Source organism: Hordeum vulgare, chromosome 2H (genome assembly GCF_904849725.1).
Source record: "Hordeum vulgare subsp. vulgare chromosome 2H, MorexV3_pseudomolecules_assembly, whole genome shotgun sequence".
NCBI classification, from domain to species: Eukaryota; Viridiplantae; Streptophyta; class Magnoliopsida; order Poales; family Poaceae; genus Hordeum; species Hordeum vulgare.
The window spans coordinates 531,703,433-531,725,578 of NC_058519.1; the positions used below are offsets into that span (position 1 = coordinate 531,703,433).

General features: G+C 46.9%; 2 protein-coding genes across 2 annotated transcripts; both read right to left on the minus strand.

Annotated features, from left to right (window-relative positions):
- Positions 1 to 14,776: 14,776 nt before the first annotated feature.
- Positions 14,777 to 15,648, minus strand: LOC123430437. The gene is made up of 2 exons (XM_045114309.1): positions 15,429 to 15,648; positions 14,777 to 15,299 (listed from the first exon to the last, which is right to left on the minus strand). Exons 1-2 carry the CDS (start codon positions 15,514 to 15,516, stop codon positions 15,175 to 15,177), a joined length of 213 nt encoding a protein of 70 aa, XP_044970244.1. The 5' UTR covers positions 15,517 to 15,648; the 3' UTR covers positions 14,777 to 15,174.
- A 1,199-nt stretch (positions 15,649 to 16,847) lies between these two features.
- Positions 16,848 to 21,462, minus strand: LOC123427035 (mitochondrial inner membrane protease ATP23-like). The gene is made up of 5 exons (XM_045110967.1): positions 21,210 to 21,462; positions 20,988 to 21,103; positions 17,869 to 18,006; positions 17,673 to 17,756; positions 16,848 to 17,315 (listed from the first exon to the last, which is right to left on the minus strand). The coding sequence occupies exons 1-5, from the start codon at positions 21,349 to 21,351 to the stop codon at positions 17,181 to 17,183; spliced, it is 615 nt and encodes a 204-aa protein (XP_044966902.1). The 5' UTR covers positions 21,352 to 21,462; the 3' UTR covers positions 16,848 to 17,180.
- Positions 21,463 to 22,146: the final 684 nt, after the last annotated feature.

Consider the following 22,146-nt stretch of genomic DNA (forward strand, 5'->3'; position numbering starts at 1 on the left):
CAATCCCGCGATCAGTCCCACGATCTAGTACGAAACGGACGGCACCTCCGCGTTCAGCACACGTACAGCTCGACGATGATCTCGGCCTTCTTGATCCAGCAAGAGAGACGGAGAGGTAGAAGAGTTCTCCGGCAGCGTGACGGTGCTCCGGAGGTTGGTGATGATCTCGTCTCAGCAGGGCTCCGCCCGAGCTCCGCAGAAACGCGATCTAGAGGAAAAACCGTGGAGGTATGTGGTCGGGCTGCCGTGGAAAAGTCATCTCAAATCAGCCCTAAAACCTCCGTATATATAGGTGGGAGAGGGGGGGCCTTGCCTTGGGGCTCAAGGAGCCCCAAGGGGGTCGGCCAAGCCAAGGGGGGAAGGTCTCCCCCCAAAACCGAGTTGGACTTGGTTTGGTGGGTGGGAGTCCTTCCTTCCCTTCCCACCTCCTCCTTTTTTTTTCTTTCTCTTTGATTTTTCTTCCAATGCGCATAGGGCCCTTTTGGGCTGTCCCACAAGACCACTAAGGGCTGGTGCGCCACCCTCAAGGCCTATGGGCTTCCCCGGGGTGGGTTGCCCCCTCTCGGTGAACTCCCGGAACCCATTCGTCATTCCCGGTACATTCCCGGTAACTTCGAAAACCTTCCGGTAATCAAATGAGGTCATCCTATATATCAATCTTCGTTTCCGGACCATTCTGGAAACCCTCGTGACGTCCGTGATCTCATCCGGGACTCCGAACAACATTCGGTAACCAACCATATAACTCAAATACGCATAAAACAACGTCGAACCTTAAGTGTGCAGACCCTGCGGGTTCGAGAACTATGTAGACATGACCCGAGTGACTCCTCGGTCAATATCCAATAGCGGGACCTGGATGCCCATATTGGATCCTACATATTCTACGAAGATCTTATCGTTTGAACCTCAGTGCCAAGGATTCATATAATCCCGTATGTCATTCCCTTCGTCCTTCGGTATGTTACTTGCCCGAGATTCAATTGTCAGTATCCACATACCTATTTCAATCTCGTTTACCGGCAAGTCTCTTTACTCGTTCCGTAATACAAGATCCCGCAACGTACACTAAGTCACATTGCTTGCAAGGCTTGTGTGTGATGTTGTATTACCGAGTGGGCCCCGAGTTACCTCTCCGTCAGACGGAGTGACAAATCCCAGTCTCGATCCATACTAACTCAACGAACACCTTCGGAGATACCTATAGAGCATCTTTATAGTCACCCAGTTACGTTTTGACGTTTGATGCACACAAAGCATTCCTCCGGTGTCAGTGAGTTATATGATCTCATGGTCATAGGAACAAATACTTGACACGCAGAAAACACTAGCAACAAAATGACACGGTCAACATGTTACGTCTATTAGTTTGGGTCTAACCCATCACATGATTCTCCTAATGATGTGATCCCGTTATCAAGTGACAACACTTGCCTATGGTCAGGAAACCTTGACCATCTTTGATCAACGAGCTAGTCAACTAGAGGCTTACTAGGGACAGTGTTTTGTCTATGTATCCACACATGCACTGTGTTTCCAATCAATACAATTATAGCATGGATAATAAACGATTATCATGAACAAAGAAATATAATAATAACTAATTTATTATTGCCTCTAGGGAATATTTCCAACAATTTAATCAAATTAAGTATGAACTCCCACTTAAATCGACATCCCTCTAGTCATCTAAGTGATACATGATCCATGTTAACTAACCCGTGTCCGATCATCACGTGAGACGGACTAGTCACCATGGTGAGCAACTTCATGTTGATCGTATTCAACCGTACGACTCATGTTCGACCTTTCGGTCTCTTGTATTCGAGGTCATGTCTGTACATGCTAAGCTCGTTGAGTCAACCTAGGTGTTTCGCATGTGTAAATCTGGCTTACACCCGTTGTATGCGAAAGTTAGAATCTATCACACCCGATCATCACGTGGTGCTTCGAGACAACGAACCTTCGCAACGGTGCACACTTAGGGGAATACGTTCTCGAAATTTTAAGAGGGATCATCTTATTATGCTACCGTCGTTCTAAGCAATAAGATGTAAAACATGATAAACATCACAATGCAATCATATAGTGACATGATATGGCCATTATCATCTTTGCTCTTTCGATCTCCATCTTCAGGCATCGCATGATCATCATCATCACCGGCGTGACACCATGATCTCCATCATCGTGTCTCCGTGAAGTCGTCACGCCAACTACTACTATCACTACTACTATAGCTAACCGTTAGCAATGAAGTAAAAGTAGTAAGCACATGGCGTTGCATCTCATACAATAAATTAAGACAACTCCTACGGCTCCTGCCGGTTGTCATACTCATCGACATGCAAGTCGTGAAACCTATTACAACAACATGATCATCTCATACATCATACATGCAACATCACAACTTTGGCCATATCACATCACATGTCAAACCCTGCAAAAACAAGTTAGACGTCCTCTAATTGTTGTTGCAACTTTTACGTGGCTGATTTGGGTTTCTAGCAAGAACGCCTTCTTACCTACGTGACAGCCACAACGATGATATGCCAAAGCTATTTACCCTTCATAAGGACCCTTTTCATCAAATCCAATCCGACTAGAGTAGGAGAGACAAACACCCGCTAGCCACCTTTATGCACGGTGTGCATGTCTGTCGGTGGAACCAGTCTCACGTAAGCATACGTGTAAAGTCGGTCCGGGCCGCTTCATCCCACAATACCGCCGGAAAATAATAAGACTAGTAGCATCAAGCAAATTGAAAAATCATCGCCCACAACTTTTGTGTTCTACTCGTGCATAGAATCTACGCATAGAAAACCTCGCTCGGATGCCACTGTTGGGTTACGTAGCATAAATTCAAAATTTTCCTATGCATATTCAGATCTTCCTATGGAGAGACCAGCAACGAGAGATGGGTGAGTGCATCTTCATACCTTTGAAGATCGCTAAGGGGAAGCGTTGCTAGAACGCAGTTGATGGAGTCGTACTCCCGGCGATTCCGATCTAGTGCCGAACTACGGCACCTCCGCGTTCAACACACGTGCAGCCCGGTGACGTCTCCCGCACCTTGATCCAGCAAGGAGGAGGGAGAGGTTGGGGAAGAACTCCAGCAGCACGACGGCGTGGTGTCGATGGAGAGACGAGGTCTCCCGGCAGAGCTTCGCGAAGCACCGACAGAGAGGAGGAGGAAGAAGGGCAGGGCTGCGCCGAGGGAGAGGGAGAAGTCTGTCTCCCAAGGGCCAAAACCCTTCTTTATTTATAGGAGGAGGGAGAGGGGGGTGCACCACCCCTAGGGTTCCCCCCTAGGTGGTGAGGCAGCCACCAGATGGGAAAGGGGGCGACGGCTAGGGTGGGAGGGGGTGGCGCACCACCTGGTGGGCCTAAGGCCCACCTGTGCCTAGGGTTTGCCCCCCCTTCCCTCTCCCCTGCGCATTGGGCTGAGTGGGGAGGCGCACCAGCCCAACTAGGGGCTGGTTCCCTCCCCCACTTGGCCCACCTTACCCCCCGGGGTCGTTGCCCCCTTCGGTGGACCCCCGGGGCCACCTCCGGTGGTCCCGGTGGTCCCGGTACGTTACCGGTGATGCCCGAAACACTTCTGGTGTCCGAAACCATCCGTCCTATATATCAATCTTTACCTCCGGACCATTTCGGAGCTCCTCGTGACGTCCGGGATCTCATACGGGACTCCGAACAACTTTCGGTAACCTCATATAACAATTCCCTATAACCCTAGCGTCACCGAACCTTAAGTGTGTAGACCCTACGGGTTCGGGAGACACGCAGACATGACCGAGACACCTCTCTGGCCAATAACCATCAGCGGGGTCTGGATACCCATGGTGGCTCCCACTTGATCCACAATGATCTCATCGGATGAACCACGATGTCAAGGATTCAATCAATTCCATATACAATTCCCTTTGTCTGTCGGTATAGAACTTGCCCGAGATTCGATCGTCGGTATACCAATACCTTGTTCAATCTCGTTACCGGTAAGTCTCTTTACTCGTTCCGTAGCATGTCATCGTGTGACTAACTCCTTAGTCACATTGAGCTCATGATGATGTTCTACCGAGTGGGCCCAGAGATACCTCTCCGTCACACGGAGTGACAAATCCCTATCTCGATTCGTACCAACCCAACAGACACTTTCGGAGGTACCCGTAGTGCACCTTTATAGTCACCCAGTTACGTTGTGACGTTTGATACTCCCAAAGCACTCCTACGGTATCCGGGAGTTGCACAATCTCACGGTCGAAGGAAAATATACTTGACATTAGAAAAGCTTTAGCATACGAACAATACGATCTAGTGCTATGCTTAGGATTGGGTCTTGTCCATCACATCATTCTCCCAATGATGTGATCCCGTTATCAATGACATCTAATGCCCATGATCAGGAAACCATGATCATCTATTGACTAACGAGCTAGCCAACTAGAGGCTTGCTAGGGACACTTTGTGATCTATTTATTCACACATGTATTACCGTTTCCTGTTAATACAATTATAGCATGAACAATAGACGATTATCATGAACAAAGAAATATGATAATAACCATTTTATTATTGCCTCTAGGGCATATTTCCAACAAAAGGACCCTTTAAAAAATGGGTACGTAAAACCAAGCCTTGATCTATTGCAGGAGTTTGCTTCCGGTGGGGTGTCATGGTTGCTCGATAGTGGAGCAACAAATCATATGACCGGAAGCAAGGACTTAGTGGTGGATGTGCATCCTTCTCCATCTATGCCCACCCATCTCCAATTCGCCGATGCATCCTCGTCAAAGGTATTGGGATTTGGTAAGGTGGTCGTCTCTCAAGAGTTATCTATTGAGAAGGTCATGCTTGTTGAGTCACTTGCCTACAATTTACTTTCGGTTCATCAACTTGCAATTATGGGTTTTCCCACATTCTTTAATCTTGATACTGTGGTCCTCCTATGGAGCAAGACTCTTAAAGTAGCCTATGTTGGATATGTCGAAAATGGTCTTTATGTGGTGAACTTCTCAAAGCGACCCACTAAGACCGCGACGTGTTTAATGGCTAAAGTTGATGTGGGCTGGCTTTGGCATCGCCGTTTAGCTCATGTCAATATGAGATCTTTGCAAAGTCTTCTAACAGGGGACCATATTCGTGGACTAACAAATGTGAGTTTTGCTAAAGATCGTGTTTGCAGTGCCTGCATTGAAGGAAAGATTCATGAAACTGCTCATCGTCCAACGACTCTCATCTACACTAAGAGGCCATTGGAGCTCCTCCATATGGATCTGTTTGGCCCTCCATCATTTGATAGTCTTGGAGGCAGAAAGTACTGCTTGGTGATTGTTGACGACTACTCAAGATACACCTGGGTATATTTCTTCAAAAGGAAGAGTGAAACTCAACAAACTGTCACAACTTTGCTACTGAAGCTCAACGTCAACATGAAGCAAAGATCTTGATGATTAGAAGTGACAACGGCATCGAGTTCAAGAACTACACCTTGGATGAGTTTCCAGGTGATGAGGGAATAAAACATTAATATTCAGCACCATATACCCCTCAACAAAACGGCGTGGCAGAAAGGAAGAACCGGACCTTGATAGACGCTGCAAGAACAATGATGGCGGAATTCAAATCTCCATATAAATTTTGGGCAGAGGCCATCAACACAACATGTCATGCGTCCAATCGGCTCTATATCCGCAAAGGCTTGAACAAGACTCCTTATGAGATTCTAACTAGAAACAACCCCAATCTCAAGTACTTCTGGGTATTCGGTTGTAAGTGTTTCATTCTCAAGAAAGGTGCACATTTAGCTAAATTTGATTCTAGAGCACATGAGGGCATCTTTGTTGGTTATGCTACAAACTCTCATGCTTACCGTGTCCTCAACAAGTCCACCGGACTCATTGAGGAGACGTGTAACATGGAGTTTGATGAAAATAATGGCTCCCAAGTGGAGCAAATTGGTCTTTGTGATGTAGGTGATGAAATTCCTCCCCAAGCCATAAGAAGAATGGGGATTGGTCAAATACTCCCCATTGAGGAACCCCTTGTGGCCGAAGGAGAAGGACAATGCTCTACTCGAATGGAGCCATCACCTCCACAAGCCCCACACGCTTCCGATGAACAAAGAGAAGACTCTCAACAAAATGAACAAGCTCAAGGTCAAGATAAATTGCCCAACAATGATGATGTGTCCCATGATATTCAAGCACTCACCCAAGGCTCCGAACCTGCTCATGATCAAGATCAAGTGCAACCTCGAGATCCAGACCAAGTAGAAGCACAAGATCAAGATCAAGAGCAACCACAAATACAAGAACAAACAAGTGAACCTGCTCAAGTCGAAAGTCAAGATGATCAGGATATTGTCTCACAATTCCCTTCTGCGGCACCAACAGCCGGTGCCAAGGGAGGCTCAAGACGCAAGGGCAAGCAAAGCAAACAAGTCGATGCTCCCCAGTTATCCAATGAAGAACTCTTGGAGCGTCGAGCAGCCAAGATTGCGAACAAGCTGAGAGTCAAGTCACATCTTATGAAGAACGTACTTGGCAGTTTAAAAAGGGGAGTATCCACCCGTCAACAGATTTGGAATTATTGTAAGCATCACGCGTTTGTTTCGTATTGTGAACCTCGACAGGTACAGGAAGCGCTCGATGATGAGGATTGGCTTATGGCCATGCATGAAGAACTTAACAACTTCGAGCGTAACCAAGTCTGGGATTTAGTGCCAAGGCCAACGGAGGAACATAATGTAATCGGGACCAAATGGATATTCAAGAACAAGCAAGATGCCAATGGGATTGTGATTCGAAACAAGGCAATATTGGTGGCTCAAGGCTACTCCCAAGTCGAGGGTATCGACTACGGTGAAATCTTTGCATTTGTTGCTCGTCTAGAATCTATTCGCATGTTGCTTGCATTTGCTTCTCATCATAACTTCAAATTACAACAAATGGATGTGAAAAGTGCCTTTCTTAATGGTCCGTTAAATGAGTTGGTCTATGTCAAACAACCCCCGGGATTCGAACATCCCAAGCTCCCCAATCATGTGTACAAACTTAATAAGGCACTCTATGGCCTTAAACAAGCCCCACGTGCGTGGTATGAGTATCTTGCTGAGCTGTTACAAGATCGTGGGTTTGAAATTGGGAAGATAGATCCCACTCTTTTTACTAAGAGGGTTAAAGGGGATTTGTTCATATGCCAACTATATGTTGATGATATTATCTTTGGCTCTCCTAACATTTCCTTCAATGAAGAATTTGCTGCACTAATGACTGAGAAATTTGAGATGTCCAGGCCTAGAAGGGACCTTCATCAAACAAGCCAAGTACACTCAAGACATGCTCAAACGGTTCGAGCTTGAAGATGTCAAACCGGTCAAGTTCCCCATGCCAACAAGATGCAAGCTTGACAGTGATCCCAATGGTAAAGCAGTGGATCAAAAGGTATATCGCTCCATGATTGGATCCCTCCTTTACCTTTGTGCATCTAGACCGGATATTATGTTGAGTGTAGGGATATGTGCACGGTTTCAATCCGCACCAAAAGAAAGTCATTATATGGCTGTTAAGCGAATCTTTCGATATTTGGCTCATACCCCAAACTTTGGCCTATGGTATCCCAAAGGAGCAAACTTCAACCTAGTTGGCTATTCTGACTCAGATTGTGCAGGAGATTGTGTGGAGAGGAAGTCAACGTCTGGAGGATGCCAATTCCTTGGTCGCTCACTGGTAAGTTGGTCTTCAAAGAAGCAGAATTGCGTCTCTCTATCATCCACCGAAGCTGAGTATGTGGCAGCTGCAAGTTGTTGTGCACAATTGCTATGGATGAGGCAAACTTTAAAGGATTACGGTGTCACTTGTGACAAAGTGCCTCTTCTATGTGACAATCAAAGTGCTATCAAGATTTCCCTCAACCCAGTGCAACATAGCAAAACCAAGCATATTGATATTTGCCTTCACTTCATTCGTGAACATATCAAGCTAGGTGATATTGAGGTCCACTTCATCCATACTGAAGAGCAACTTGCAGATATCTTCACTAAGCCCCTAGATGAAGCAAGGTTCTGGGAGTTAAGGCATGAGCTAAATATAATTGATTCAAGTAATGTGGATTGAAGCTAGGCACGTTGCACCTTACTATGCATTTTATCTCGTTCTAGATGTAGGCATGGACATAGGGGGAGTGTTGTTCTCTCAATGAACTCTTCCTCCCCCCATTATGCATAAATTAATCTAGTCTTTCACTTTAGCCATTACCAAATGACACTTGTGCTTCAAAGACGAGCGTTGGTCATGAACCCAAGGATAATTCTTCGCGGTTTCATACCTTTGTCTCAAACATAGGTGGCCTCGGCTACCGCCCCCCCCCCCACCTTTCTCTCATATGGAAGAAAGAATACAAAATGACAAGTCAGTATATCTTGCTGGTGCTATCTTCTTATTTTCACTACTTGTCATTTTCCCACGTTCTTCTCATCTCCTAGGTCCCGTTCTGACATTTGCAGCGGTACTACCGCCAGGGGTAGCGGTACTACCGCCAGGACCCCAATCTACCATGACCTAACTAGGATATTTTTAGGGCTGTCTCAGGGGGAGCGTTACCACCGCTAGGGGGAGCGGTACTACCGCCAGGACCCCAGCAGTACTACCGCCAGGTAGCGGTACTACCGCCAGGACCTCAGCGGTACTACCGCTAGCCCGTACCCCTTGGGCTATATAAAGGAGGGGGGGCCCGTTTTTCTGCCTCTTTCTTCTTCCTCGTGGCTCCTCCCTCCCCAACCCCGAACCCCCCCTACTTGGATCTCTATCCATGGAGCCCCTTCTCTCCGTTCACTTGGAGGGTTTGATCCACTTCTCCTTCCTCCTCCAAGTGCCATGGATCCCGGTAAAGCTCCTCCCCTTCTTCTCTTGATTGATGTTCTCTTGTTCTAGGGTTAGGAGCATTGGTGGTTTGGATCCATGTCTTTGATATTGTGCTTTGTTCTTGGATGGCATGAAGGAGGTATTCGAGGGGAGTGTAGGTCCTATGAATCTTTGCTTTTATATTGCCATGCCCTAGGATTTTCATGTTTTAGATCAAGCATGTCTTCTATTTTTGGATTAGATCTAAAACTTGCATCCTCTTGCCTAGGCATGTTCTTATTTAGATGGTACTTGTGATCCTCATGTGGTTAGGGCTGTGGTGGAGTTCTTAGTGATTATAAACAGCCCATGGCCCTCGTAAATTCCATGTAGCCATCTCTATGGGTTCTTTTCATATTCAGATCTGAGAATCAAACCCCAGCGGTACTACCGCCAGGGGTAGCGGTACTACCGCTAGGACCCTGGCGGTACTACCGCCAGGGGTAGCAATACTACCACCAGGACCCCAGCGGTACTACTGCCAGGGGTAGCGGTACTACCGCTCTGACCCCAGCGGTACTACCGCCAGGGGTAGCGGTACTACCGCCAGAAGGATTCTTTGTTTATTCTTTTCATGTGCTTGGCAATGAGTGTTTACTTTTCTGCCTTTTCTTGTTCATTGCCTTGACTCCTTTTGTCGCTCTTTGTCGGTGTGTGATTTGTGTCACAAGTGGTGCTCGCCGCTCGAACCCCCCACGGGACACACAGTCCAAGCATTATCGCAATCCAGAGGCTCCAGAGGGCTCCGCCACTTCAGGTCTACCACCCAAAAATAAGGCCTTCAAGAAGACCGCTCACAAGGATAAGGGGATCAACGTTCGCACCATGCCCCCTAAGGACTTTCTGCGGTTCCGCAACCAAAACCGCTATCTCCAAGAGAGGGTTGTGATCAAGAATGTCGAGCATGTTTGGGCAAAGGATCACTGCAGGATCTACCGTGATATCATCAAGCATTTCAAGAAGAGTTTTGTTCCCGTTCAGTGGATTGACTTGGCTCACCTTCAGCGGAACCTGGACTACTTTGGTGACGCTCTCTCTCTGATTGACAAGCTGGGCATTAAGGACATCATCTCCTTCAAGACAGACTTTGATCCTAATGTTGTTGCCCTATGTCACGGTTCACTTCTCGCCTGATGACGAGCGCTCCCTGGTTTGGATGACTGGGACTCAGAAGATGACAGGCTCCTGGCGTGAATTCATGGCATTTCTCAAGGTTGATTTTCAGGGAGCTGACACTCACTTGGGTCGCGTCCTCATGCTGCAGCTCCCACTGATAGGGCCTCCGCCAAGGACAGGTTGCAGCAACTCTATGTGAAGAAAGGTGTGCTCCCCAGGCATCTGGACATCATGCATCGGATCTTCCGCAACACCCTCTTTCCTCGCATTGGCAACTTCGACGAGGTACATGGCTCTATGGCTGAGATGCTACTGCTCTGTGAGGAGGCTATGACTAAGGAGTCTGTCCCTCTTGATATTTCTGATGTGATGTTCACTGAGCTCTGGAACTGCATCATGATGCTCAAGGTTCCCATCTACGGGCCCTACTTGTTTGCTTATATCAGTCAGAAGTGGCAAGACACCTATCCGCTTGAGGAGTTATACATCCAGGCTGCTACTTTGTGCACGATCCTATCAAACTTCCCGTCAAGGACAAATGGGCCAACCCATCAACTTCATCTCAGCACATGGACACTGACACAGAGACTGCTGCTGACAGAGGAACCGCTTCTGAGTCCCGCTCCTCTGCCATGCCATCTTGGGCCATGAAACTGCAGGATAAGATGAAGACTCTCTTCTGCATGCAGGCTAAGGGCCAGTATTAGACGCACGTAGCTCAGAAGGAGAATCATCAGCGGCACAAGCGTGTCCTCAGGACACTTGATGTTGACATCTCCAGCGGATCAGAGGACGACATCACTCCAGAGTCTGCTTGGATGCGGGCTCAAGGTTACCAGTGGTCTGACGCAGAGGAGGAGGACAATGAAGAGGAGCAGGACGATCCGGATGCTACGGACGAGTCTGGAGATGATGAGGATGAGGAGTGACCACCTGTGGCGTTAGGTGTGCCCCTTTTTGGTGTCTTGTGCCAAAGGGGGAGAGAGAGTCTAGGAGCTGGATTTGCTTTGAACTTTGCTTAGCTTTGCTTATCTTTCGTGTTTGCTTCGAACTTGGTTTGCTTCTATTTTGCTATCTTTGCCGTGAGACATGAACTAGTGTGAGATTTATTTCCATCATATGCTGTGAGTCATATGCTCCTTATTTTTCATATATCTCTATCTTTTTGTTCACATGTTATTCACTGTGCAAATCCGGTATTGTCATCAATCCACCAAAAAGGGGGAGATTGTTGGGGCATAGTTTATGCCTAAGTAATTTTGGTGATTGATGACAGTACCGCAAAGGACTAACCGTGTGTGTTAAGATTTCAGATAACACACGTCAATGGCACAAGACGACTCGCCCCCTCTTTCGTGGAACAGAAGCACGGTGTTCTCTACGATTCTCTTTATTTGAGTCATAGGAAAGTCGTACTATTAAGAGGGGAACCGTAGTGGAAAGGTTTGGGTGGAATCAATCTTGCACGCGCACACTTCACCTCTTTTCCCCCTTGCCGGCAACTTTGGATTGGCTCCCGCCTTGGTGTTTCTTTCTTCTTTGCAAATGGTCCCCCAGCGGTAGTACCGCTGGCCCTAGCGGTAGTACCGCTGGAGTGCTAGCGGTAGTACCGCTAGCTGGCGGTAGTACCGCCCCTGGTCAGCGGTAGTACCGCTCCAGGAGCTTAGTACCACCTGCCTAGCGATTGTACGTGGACGGACCTTTTTGCGAAGACTTTCTTGGCGGTGGTAGTGCTTATGCACTACCAGGGGCCCAGCGGTAGTACCGCTGGAGTGCTAGCGGTAGTACAGCTAGGCACGGGCTGTGAGTGGGAAAACGGTTGGATTCCCCCCCCCCCACTATATAAAGGGTTCTTCTAGCTGTGGAACCCTATCTCTTACCCTCCCAAGCTCCATTGTTGCTCCCAAAGCTCAAAAGTGCCCGATCTCTCTCCCTAGCCATTCAAACTTGTTGATTCTTTAGGGATTGGTTGAGAAGGCCTAGATCCACACTTCCACCAAGAGAAAAGTTGATTCCCCCACCAATCCCTTGCGGATCTTGTTACTCTTGGGTGTTTGAGCATCCTAGATGGTTGAGGTCACCTCGAAGCCACATTCCATTCTAGTGAAGCTTCGTGGTCTTGTTGGGAGCCTCCAAGCTCTGTGTGGAGTTTGCCCCAACCTTGTTTGTAAAGGTTCGGTCGCCGCCTTCAAGGGCACCTATAGTGGAATCACGGTACCTTGCATCGTGCGAGGGCGTGAGGAGAATACGGTGGCCTTAGTGGCTTATTGGGGAGCATTGTGCCTCCACACCACTCCAACGGAGACGTACTTCCTGTCAAAGGGAAGGAACTTCGGTAACACATCCTCGTCTTCATTGCTTCCACTTGTGGTTATCTCTAACCTTTACTTTGTGTATGCTTATGTTGTTGTCTTTCTCTTACTTGTCTTAGTAGCTCTCGTTGTTAGCTTCATTACGGTTCACCCCATTGTTGTTATATTTGTGAACCCCTATGTTGTTTGCCCTAACTTGCTAAGATTAATTAAAAAGTGGTCGTTGCCTATTCACCCCCCCCCCTCTAGTCAACCATATCGATCCTTCCAGGCGGTTCTGAGAGCCCTCCTTATTTATGCAATGTCGGCTCTTCTGCTGCCTATGGGCGTTGTTCAGGAAATCGATAAGCGCTGATGTGCATTTTTCTGGGCACGACAGGACAAAGTATCGGGTGGCCAGTGTAAAGTGGCATGGGATTTTGTGTGTGCTCCGTTCTCACGTGGGGGTCTAGATTTTTCGTCTCTGCATCACTTAAACTCTTGTCTTCTTCTCTCTCACTTGAATAAACTTCACTCAAGCAGCCAATTTTCAAGTAGCTCTCACCTGACGGCCAAATATGGCTGGTCGGATACCCGTGACATTGACACTACTCACCCCCTTCAATCTTATGTTTGGAGGGACATCGCTAAGGGGATTGATTTCTTTCGGTCCATTACTATGGTTAAGATCGAAAATGGTTTAAATACTGCTTTCTGGCTTGACCTATGGTTTCCCAACCACACTCAAAATCTTGCAACAATTTTCCCCGTCATTTTTTCCCACTCTCTTCGGCCTTCGGCCTCTGTTGCTCGCGTGCTTAATAACCCACAGTTGCAGCTTGATTTGGCCCCAAGACTTTCAAATGCTGCAGACATTGAACTGGCTAATCTGTGTACTATGTTGGCAACTATCTCCTTGAATGTGCAGGTTCCGGACAAACGTCTGGCTCGGATCAGTGGCAAGCCTCTCACCTGCAACGCTGCCTATAAGGCAGTTTGGGCGAACAAACCCGTCGGTTCTTTTGCCTCGCCCATCTGGAAAAACTATGCACCCAATAGATGCAGAATTTTCCTTTGGCTTCTATGCAAGAACAGGCTCTTCACCAACGAAAGACGCTTCAACAGAGGGCTATCGGACTCTGGCTCTTGCCCGTTCTGCCCTGCTCCCGAATCAGTAGAACACCTATTCCTTCTGTGCAACCATCTTGGACCTCTGTGGCAAGAGCTATCAGCGATCTCTGCCTTGCCACCAACAAATTTTAGACAGCTTTGGGAGGTCCACCATGCTAGCAAGACTCACTCCACAATAATCATTGCCATCTTATGGAATATTTGAAAAAGAAGAAATGCAATGGTTTTCAGGGGGATTTGCAGCCTATCCACCTGATTGTCCGTGTGCCGCAGCACGATATCATTCTCTGGTCCAACAGATGCTCAAAGGAGCAGCCATTACTCCTGCTTAGAGATTGGGGCACCATGTTGTTTCATCTTTCAGAAAGATTGTAACATAAATCCCATGTACTCTGTTCTCCCTCCTTCACCCCCCTATCTTTCTTCTCTGTAATATGTACTGTTTTTTTTAATTTAATAAATTGATTCAGGCCGGCGTAAGCCCACCGTAGCACCGTAAAAAAAAGAAAAAAAAAGATGATCCGGGATGAAGTTGCGTCCTATGTGACGGATTGATCGAGCGGGCCTGCAAGCCGTTATATCCTTTTCATATTTAAGATGATACGTGGGTTCGCAGACAGACCAGACATATAAGAACGATATAAGCGATCCGTTTGAATCATTCTTTTTATTTTTAGTCTGGTTACTGACCGGACGCGTTAGCGGACGTATGAGCAATCATTTCAGCAGTCCGGCTGTGACGCTCTAACATACCCCTCCACCGATCATCATCCTTCTGACCACAAGTGAGGCTGCTTCATGGGTTGCCGCCGGAGTTAAACACTTGGGTGTTAAGATGCCGGGAGTAGGTTTTTCCTTTTCTTGTCAACTCCGTGCGATTGGTATGTAACACCCTTCTTAATTAATGAATGTGGCAAAGAAAAAATGTCTCTTAAGAAAACGTTGCCGCTGAGCTGAGCTTGTGAAGAGGCGATGTAGTTGAGCATATGAAACTAGTATTGTCCCAAAAATATGGCCGCCGCTTCTCGTATCTTTTCTTCTTTTTTGAGCTGGGCCGCTTCTGGTGTCTGATAGGCTGACAGCACAGCACGCGCGCTCATACTGTTCAAACTTTAAGCAGAATGCCATCTGATGCGACATCCCTAATCCCCTCTGAAGATTGAAAACACTATCCGCACGAATGGATATTCTAGTGTAGGGCAGGCGAATGCAATCCCAACACAATGCATTTGCCTAGCTACATGTCGTCATCTTCTGAGAGGAGCAGTGAAGTGCGGCTAGCCAACCCAAGAACACTAAATCGATCAATCAGCCAAAGAGACAAGCAGTGTGGTGTAGCGAATGCTCCTTCAGTGGACTTGTCCGGTTCCATTATGATTGACATGCATGCTGAGTACATGACCACCTCAAAACTTACAGGAGATTAAGCACAGCTTCACCAAAAGAACAAAATGAACACTACTAGTAAGTACTCCGCACACATATACAGTGTGTGTAAGTTACAGGAGTACTTACTAGTTACTATAACTGCGTATGTATATATCCTAGTGATTAGGCTAGTACTAACATTTGGTCAGGGGGCAAAATTTGCGCGCACACATCTGCGCGCCGGATACATACATACACACACTGAAGACGTAAGAAGGCGGATCAAATTTCAGCGGACGGTCGCTGCTGCCGCCGGAGCCTAGATGTGAAGAGGGTTGAAGGCTTCTTGTAGCCAGCTTGCTGGATCAGTTGTGCTTGGGCGTGCGCCGCTTGACGCGGGAGTAGTCCATGGTCATGTAGGACCTCATCTGCATCCTCTCCTCCGCCCACTGCTCCCCGTGCGTCCTCCTGTCGTGCAGCCTGATAGCACCTTCACCATCCACAAGGCAAGAAGAAAAGCAAAGCAAGTTTCAGAACAAACTACACTGATCATCAAGCAAGTCGCAAAAAAATCACTTCAGGATCCAGTGAAAGTAAGAAAGTATGTCAGATGACTTACCAACTCCTACCGCCTGGTGAAGCGATGAGCCGACGACCACCATGAACACCACAGCAACAAGCCTCACGATCCCAGCTAGTAACCTCATGTCTTCTCCGCGCCCGTTTGTGCTCTGCTGCTCCTCTCAAGCGATTCTCAACCCAACCAGCTAACCTGCTGCTGCACCTGAGTGTGTATGTATGTTCAGCGTGTAGTATATATATAGGCGGTCAAGGGCGTTGGAGCAAAGACAGCATCGCAAGTCAAAGGACAGGAGATTTACACGGCTCTGAATTTTAATACCTCCGTCCTGTCCCCTTCCTCCTCCTTGGCCTTGGTCCTCGCATCCCACGGGAAGAATCTATAGTTCCTGGAGCTCCCCGGCCTTGTTTAACCTGCGCTGCCCTTTTCTGGGGCCGTGAGCCGATGATCAGCTAGTTTAATGGCGTCTCACGTGAGCTCCACTCGGCCGCGCCACATGGAATTTGTTTAACCAGCTCGCTCACGCGAGTACCGAAGCCGCGATTAACTAGTGTTTAGTGGTACTAACTACTACTACTACATGGAGCAGTGGAGTGGGGTGCAGTGTGGTTTTGAATCCATGAATGAAAGGTGCTGCTCTCAGCATGGGTTTTGTTTAGTTAGCTAGCCCTGTGTCGAAGCAGCTTGGTTCTTCAGTAGCCTCATGGCCTAGCTAGTTAAAGATTACCATGCTGATTTGCCAAGCTTCATTAGGATTGGAAATCATATTTGTTGTGCTAACACTAGCTTAGCCTGATGGGATTGGGTGTCCTCAGGGCAGTTTTTAAACCGAAAAAGAGGCTGCTGAAACACTGATGCCGCTTTAAGTACCCTGATAGTTCGTGAAAGTGGCCACCTAGCTACGCTAGGCTAGCCTAGCCTGACAGTCACTGATGGTTAGGATGGATGGATCATACCTTGATCGAGGGCAAACATTTTTTGGGGATTTGGTTTCCTTTGCCTTTCTTTACTTGTTGTCGAGATCGGCATGCCACTCATGAACGCGGCGTCATTGGGTAGCTAGTCTTTGTAGCTTCGTGTATTGTAGCTGGATTAGCCGTGCTCGCCTTGTCTTTAGCTGAAACAGGGGTGGAGTTGTTGCTGCCTATTGACACTTTGGTGCCCTGATACTTTGCAAAAGCGAAATGCGTTCGCCTGAGTGGATATAGCATCATACTGTCGATGCTAGTTTGGGACCTGATTATTAAAATTGTGAATATAGCACGACAGTGGCTTGAATGTATTTTTCTATTTTGACTATACACAGGCTTGAATGTATTATCGACATGGTTGGAGGTTGAAATGCAGAAAAATGGTATTGGTAGAATAACCCAGGCTTGAATTACTGTAGTTCTAAATGCACTTCCAGAAGGTTCAAAGCTCAAAAAAGGATGAAAGAAGGGAATGCCTTAAGCAATATTTACCTGGCAAAGAATTAATCAGTTACGCCCAGTCTTATTTTGAGCTCAGTGAACTCTGTTACAATGTGTCATGCAAAAGAATTCAATTGCATGGAATAATCTGTAGTACATTGTTTGGACTAATATACATTCAAAGTTTTGGTTCGGCGCAAAATTTCTGGATTTTGTTGCAAAGCTCTGCTGAAGTACAATCTGAAGGGAAACTAAACTGTCCCAACAAGGCTTGTACTTCATGGGGCCCGTCTCAAGGGAAACTAAACTGTGGGTCCCACAGGCTTGAAATTCATAGAGCCATCTGAAAGGACACAAAACTCTCCCAACAGTTTGCGCTTCATGGAGCCCTGTCAAACGGGCGTGTGTCGTTGTAGCATATATTCCATACAGCCTCAATCGCATCTTTTGCAGCTGCCTCTGAACAGTGAGGGTTGTTCTTGACAGACTCCAGCGAACGTCTTTTAACACATTCCTTCAGAAATGCAGAAAAGGTCACAGCAGACATAAACATTCAATTGGAAAAATAAAAATAGAAATACGAAAAGTACGCTCATTAGCTAACAAGTCGAGAACCACATGGAAACTGTAAGAATACCAATAGTAAATGCCAATAATGGTTATATATATTTAATATTTAATTATTCAAGTTTGTAACTTGCTAACAGAAGTTTGATTGAACTGAAGACGATGGATGTATGGAGCTTGGAAGCTACAAAAACACTAGAGAAGACAGGATCCACGTAGCAAAGAGAAAACCAATGTCATATGTGGTATGAGCTCAATAACAAGACAGAAAAAGGCAGCTTTGCTTTTTGTAAAAAAAACTTACTGGCTCATGCCCCCTTATCTTCAGGAAGCCTTTCATCAGTTCACGTTTGTAATGGCAATTGCCACTAAGATGATTAGCTCGAATCTAATAATGAACAACACAATGTAAGCCAATTAATTACCAATAACTCGCAACAAAACATAAGTTTATGTGGCACAGTAACATGCCACCATTTATGTGACAAGCACTTGGATACCTCAGAGCAAGCATGGTGAGCGCAGTTCGTCCAGTCAATGTTCTTGCCAACACAGTCATCATAAGCATGTATTAACTCATGAATTACAGTCTGAGTTATCTGATCTGGATATTCCATGTGATTACAGCAAACTTCTATCTGGACATAAATAACTGGAAATTATTAGAGTAGTTCTCTCGTCAGTATTTCACTTGAAATAGAACCCACAAAGAATGATGCAAGGCCAATCAAAGAATTTTGAGGAAAATAATATACATAGGTCAGGCAATTACACTGGCTTGGTAACTAATATACTATGAAGGAACAATAAAGAAAGAAAATACTATTGAGGGAAAACAACAAGACTGCTATAATGGTTAGCCGACAACTTGGTCCATACCATCTTAGTTAAGGGATAATCATACAATACATAATGGAAAAATATACCGCGCGAATATTTGATGTGGCTTATAGCGTGGCATGCAGCGGAGAAGGAAGGTGTGGTGAAGAAGGAAGAACAAGCAAGAGGGAAGGGATTGCCCATCGTTAAGCTCAACCGCAATGAGGTGGCTGATATCGGGGCACGGTGCCCCCCCCCCGGGAGAGACCATGAACAGCAGTGCCAGCTGCCATTACAGCGGTGGAGGAGAGAGAAGTGGGAGAGGGCAAGGGGGAAGGGAAGAGTAGCACTTGTTAAGCTCCGTGCACTAGCTAACGCAACCAAAAGACCGAACTAATGAAAAGGGCTAGTTAATCCACATATACACTTCAACAACACCCTCCCACGTGTGACGAGGGAAGTCAACACGTTAATAGATTCAGAGGTATGGCTCAAGAAACCTATACATGGACACAGAGGGGGCGGCAGCAACTTTTGGATAAACTGCAAAGGCCAGGAGTTGAACTCAGCAACTTAGGCCCTGATACCATGTTAAGCTTCATGCACTAGCCAACGCAACCAAAAGTCTGTACTGTTTGTAAAGCGTTCATAGTAACGCTTAAGCGTTAGAGCACCCTCCAGGCTCAAAGCGTCCATCCAGCTTCAGACATGTGTCTAAGGCATCCGCCTTAGACATTAAAGCATCTGAAGCGCCCGCTTAGGCGTCCTGATTGGCGCTTTAGTGCAGAGAGGACGCCTTAGACTTGCCAGACAGGGGAACAGAGATTTCCGGCGGGAAAAAAGGGCTGGGAGGGAACACAAAGGGCAGGAAAACTGGGCTCATATGTGAAACAGTTACAGGAGGGAATAGAAAGAGCGAGAACCAAAACCAGAGCGTGCAAATCTCCAGGCTTTCAACTCTCTCCTCTCTACTCTGGCAGCAGCTTCCTCAGATCTGCACCAGCTTCCTCCTCTCCGGTCACAGCTCCTCCCCCTCCTCTCCGGCTGCAGCTCCTCCCCTCTCGCCTTGCACAACCACAATGTATAGCTCCTGCCCTCTCGTCTCCCCCTTCCCCTACCTTTGCTCTTTCTTCCATGCTCATATCTGCACCAGCTTGTCATCCCTTTCCTGCTCCTCTGCTGTTACGTGCTGTTGCTGCCTCTCTTATAGTAGTTGGCTAGTTGCTTAGTGCTTACTGCGTAGTGGATGGATTAGAATAATGGCTACTAATGCATATGTGCTCACAGGTGGATTATAATCAAGGTACGTATGCATATGTATGTCTCACTAAATGGTACTCTATTCTAGTGCCCATCAGGTATTCGCTTTAAGCTTTATCGCTTAAGCAGTGAGACACCCCCCCCCCCCCCCCCCGCCTGCTTCGTTTTACCGCTTTAAAAACATTGTAAACCGGTGTCGAAATTATCACTCTGGAAACACCATATTTTGACCAAAATAGTTGACCATCAGTCTATTGTGCCCATCTTGCCTCAACCTACAAATCATCTCACGGTCGACAATGGAATCACCATGCTTCGGCCTCTTGTTCTTATCCATGTACATCGTCATGATCAAAGCAACATCCTTGTCTTCGTTCATCTCATATTCTTCGGAGGACGAGGAACATCCCACGGAGAGGATTCAAAGCAACTCATTTACAACACAATACTTTCCATTCCAATCTACTCATATATCACAACAAAAAAACAAAAAACTGTTTTTTTTTACCTTTGATGCTTTTGGTCGAACACCTAGTGTGCAAGGAGAAATCCGGTCGACTGCTTATCGGGGCCGAGGTGGTCGCCGCGCTGGCTAGAAATGGATATGGGTTGGTCTTCTCGAACCTCCGGCGTCGCCGCGTCGTTTGAAAGCCAAAAGCTCTGACGCAGACAAGTGGTGGTCGAGGTGGCCCTTAATTGACCTCAACGACGAGCAGTGCTGCTACGGTGGCCATTAAGGGCGGCGAAGGGGCGGCAAATGGCCAGAATCAGCGCAATCCAAGGCGGCGGCGGATCCCGAACCAAGGATGGTGGCGAGGCTGTTGCGGCTGTCCGAAACGGTGGGATTGGGCGGTGGAGTCACGGCTGGGCCCAGGAAGGATGGCGGGCTCGCGGTTGTGGCGTGGAATGGCAAGATCCTGGCGGTAGTGGTGGCGGGGGAGAGGTGGGTGCGGCGGTGGGAACTTTAAGAGTGACAGTTGGGCTGGGCACAGCTGTTGACGTATTTTGCGGCAACCGGGTGGAGTGATATGCAGCACTTGGGGCCAAAATATGGAGCTGCCCCAAAAAGTTTGCAGCACCATTTACAGATACATCATCTGTTGGGGCACTGTTTTGGGGTCAAATGGCCTAAAAAGCAGTTTTTTGGGCACTTACCCTATTGTACATCATCTGTTAGAGATGCTCTAACACCTAAGAAAAAATCACAATTTTGGTTGTTCTTCCAAGTGAATGCTCTCAGGATTCAGTCAAGACAAATTATCTCCTCAACCAAACCTTGACAACGCAACAATATCCTAGTTCGTTAATCTTTTGCTAAAACATGTATCCAAACAACAAAAGCGCTGTAATTTACAAAATTAGGGACCATAGTACGCTCAGTTTGCACAAATTGTTATGAATTATGAACAATCACAGACATTTTCTATCTCCAAACATAGTGGCACTGCAAATTATTAGATTGCCAACATGAACCCTTGTAAGTGAGTGCCAACCAAAAAGCAACGATACTAAGGGGGAAGGGAATGAAAGAACAGCATACCCCCTCGCGGCTTGCGTAGCCCCCGGCAGAGGCGCAGGTGGCCGCCCGGATCAGCATCGGCCACACGGTGCACCCGGCTTTCTCCATCCGCTCCCTCAGGAACCGCACCATCGGATCTACCCACCAAAATCGACAAGGCGAGTCAGGGGATGGAGTTCACGGACATGTCGAGAGGAAGAAAGAAGCGGCGGTGGGTGAGTAGAGGCGTAAGCAAGCGCGTGCCTTTGAGAGCCGAGCGGACGCCGGCGACGCACTCCTCGTGCGGCATGATATTCCGGGGTACGGGCGGGTCAGAGGCGGAAGGTGTCTCCGCTCCGGTGGTCTTCCGCGGGATGCTGCCGCCGTCACCCGCGGCGGCCGCCATTGTTTTCTACCTCTCCCGGCGGCTGCGTGGTGGGCTCCGGCAGCCGAGAAGTAAGAGGGGGGTTAGGTTTCAGATCTCTCTAGCGACTGATCCCTTCGGGAACGTGCAAACTGGATAGGCCGGAAGGTGATTGGGCTAAGTATTAGTACATCATGGCCATGGGCTACGCGATGTAGCGAGGCGTTGGCCCGTGCCAATGGAGACCGAGCTCCGGTGAGCTCGATATTTAAAAAATACTCCGTTCGTCCTAAAATAAGTGTCACTGTTTCAGTATAAAATCTGTATTAATTTAATATAAAATTTGCATCACTTATTTTGAAACAGAGAAAGTATAAAATTAAATTTTTACAGTTTAGAAAAAATGGAAACAAATACTTCCTTCATTTTTAAATATAAATCTTTTTAGAAATTTCACTACGGACTACATGCAAAGTAAAATGAATGAATCTATACTTTAAAATATGTCTATATACATCTATATGTAGTTCGTAGTGAAATATCTAAAAAAACTTATACTTAAAAACGGAGGAAGTACATGAAAAATTATACGTGGTTCAAAAGAATGTGTGAAAAAACTTTTAAAAATACTGTGATTTTTGATGAAAAAAATACTGTGATTTGTAGGCTGTATAAAAAGGACAAAATTCCGGCCCAACAACAAAAATCGACCCATTTTAGATATACATGTTTGACTTACTTCTGTATGCTCCGCACTCGGGGTTGGCCCTTCTTGCTAGCCATTTATCTCTCCATCACTAACAAAAATGATAGGATTCTCAAAAGCCAAACTAAAAA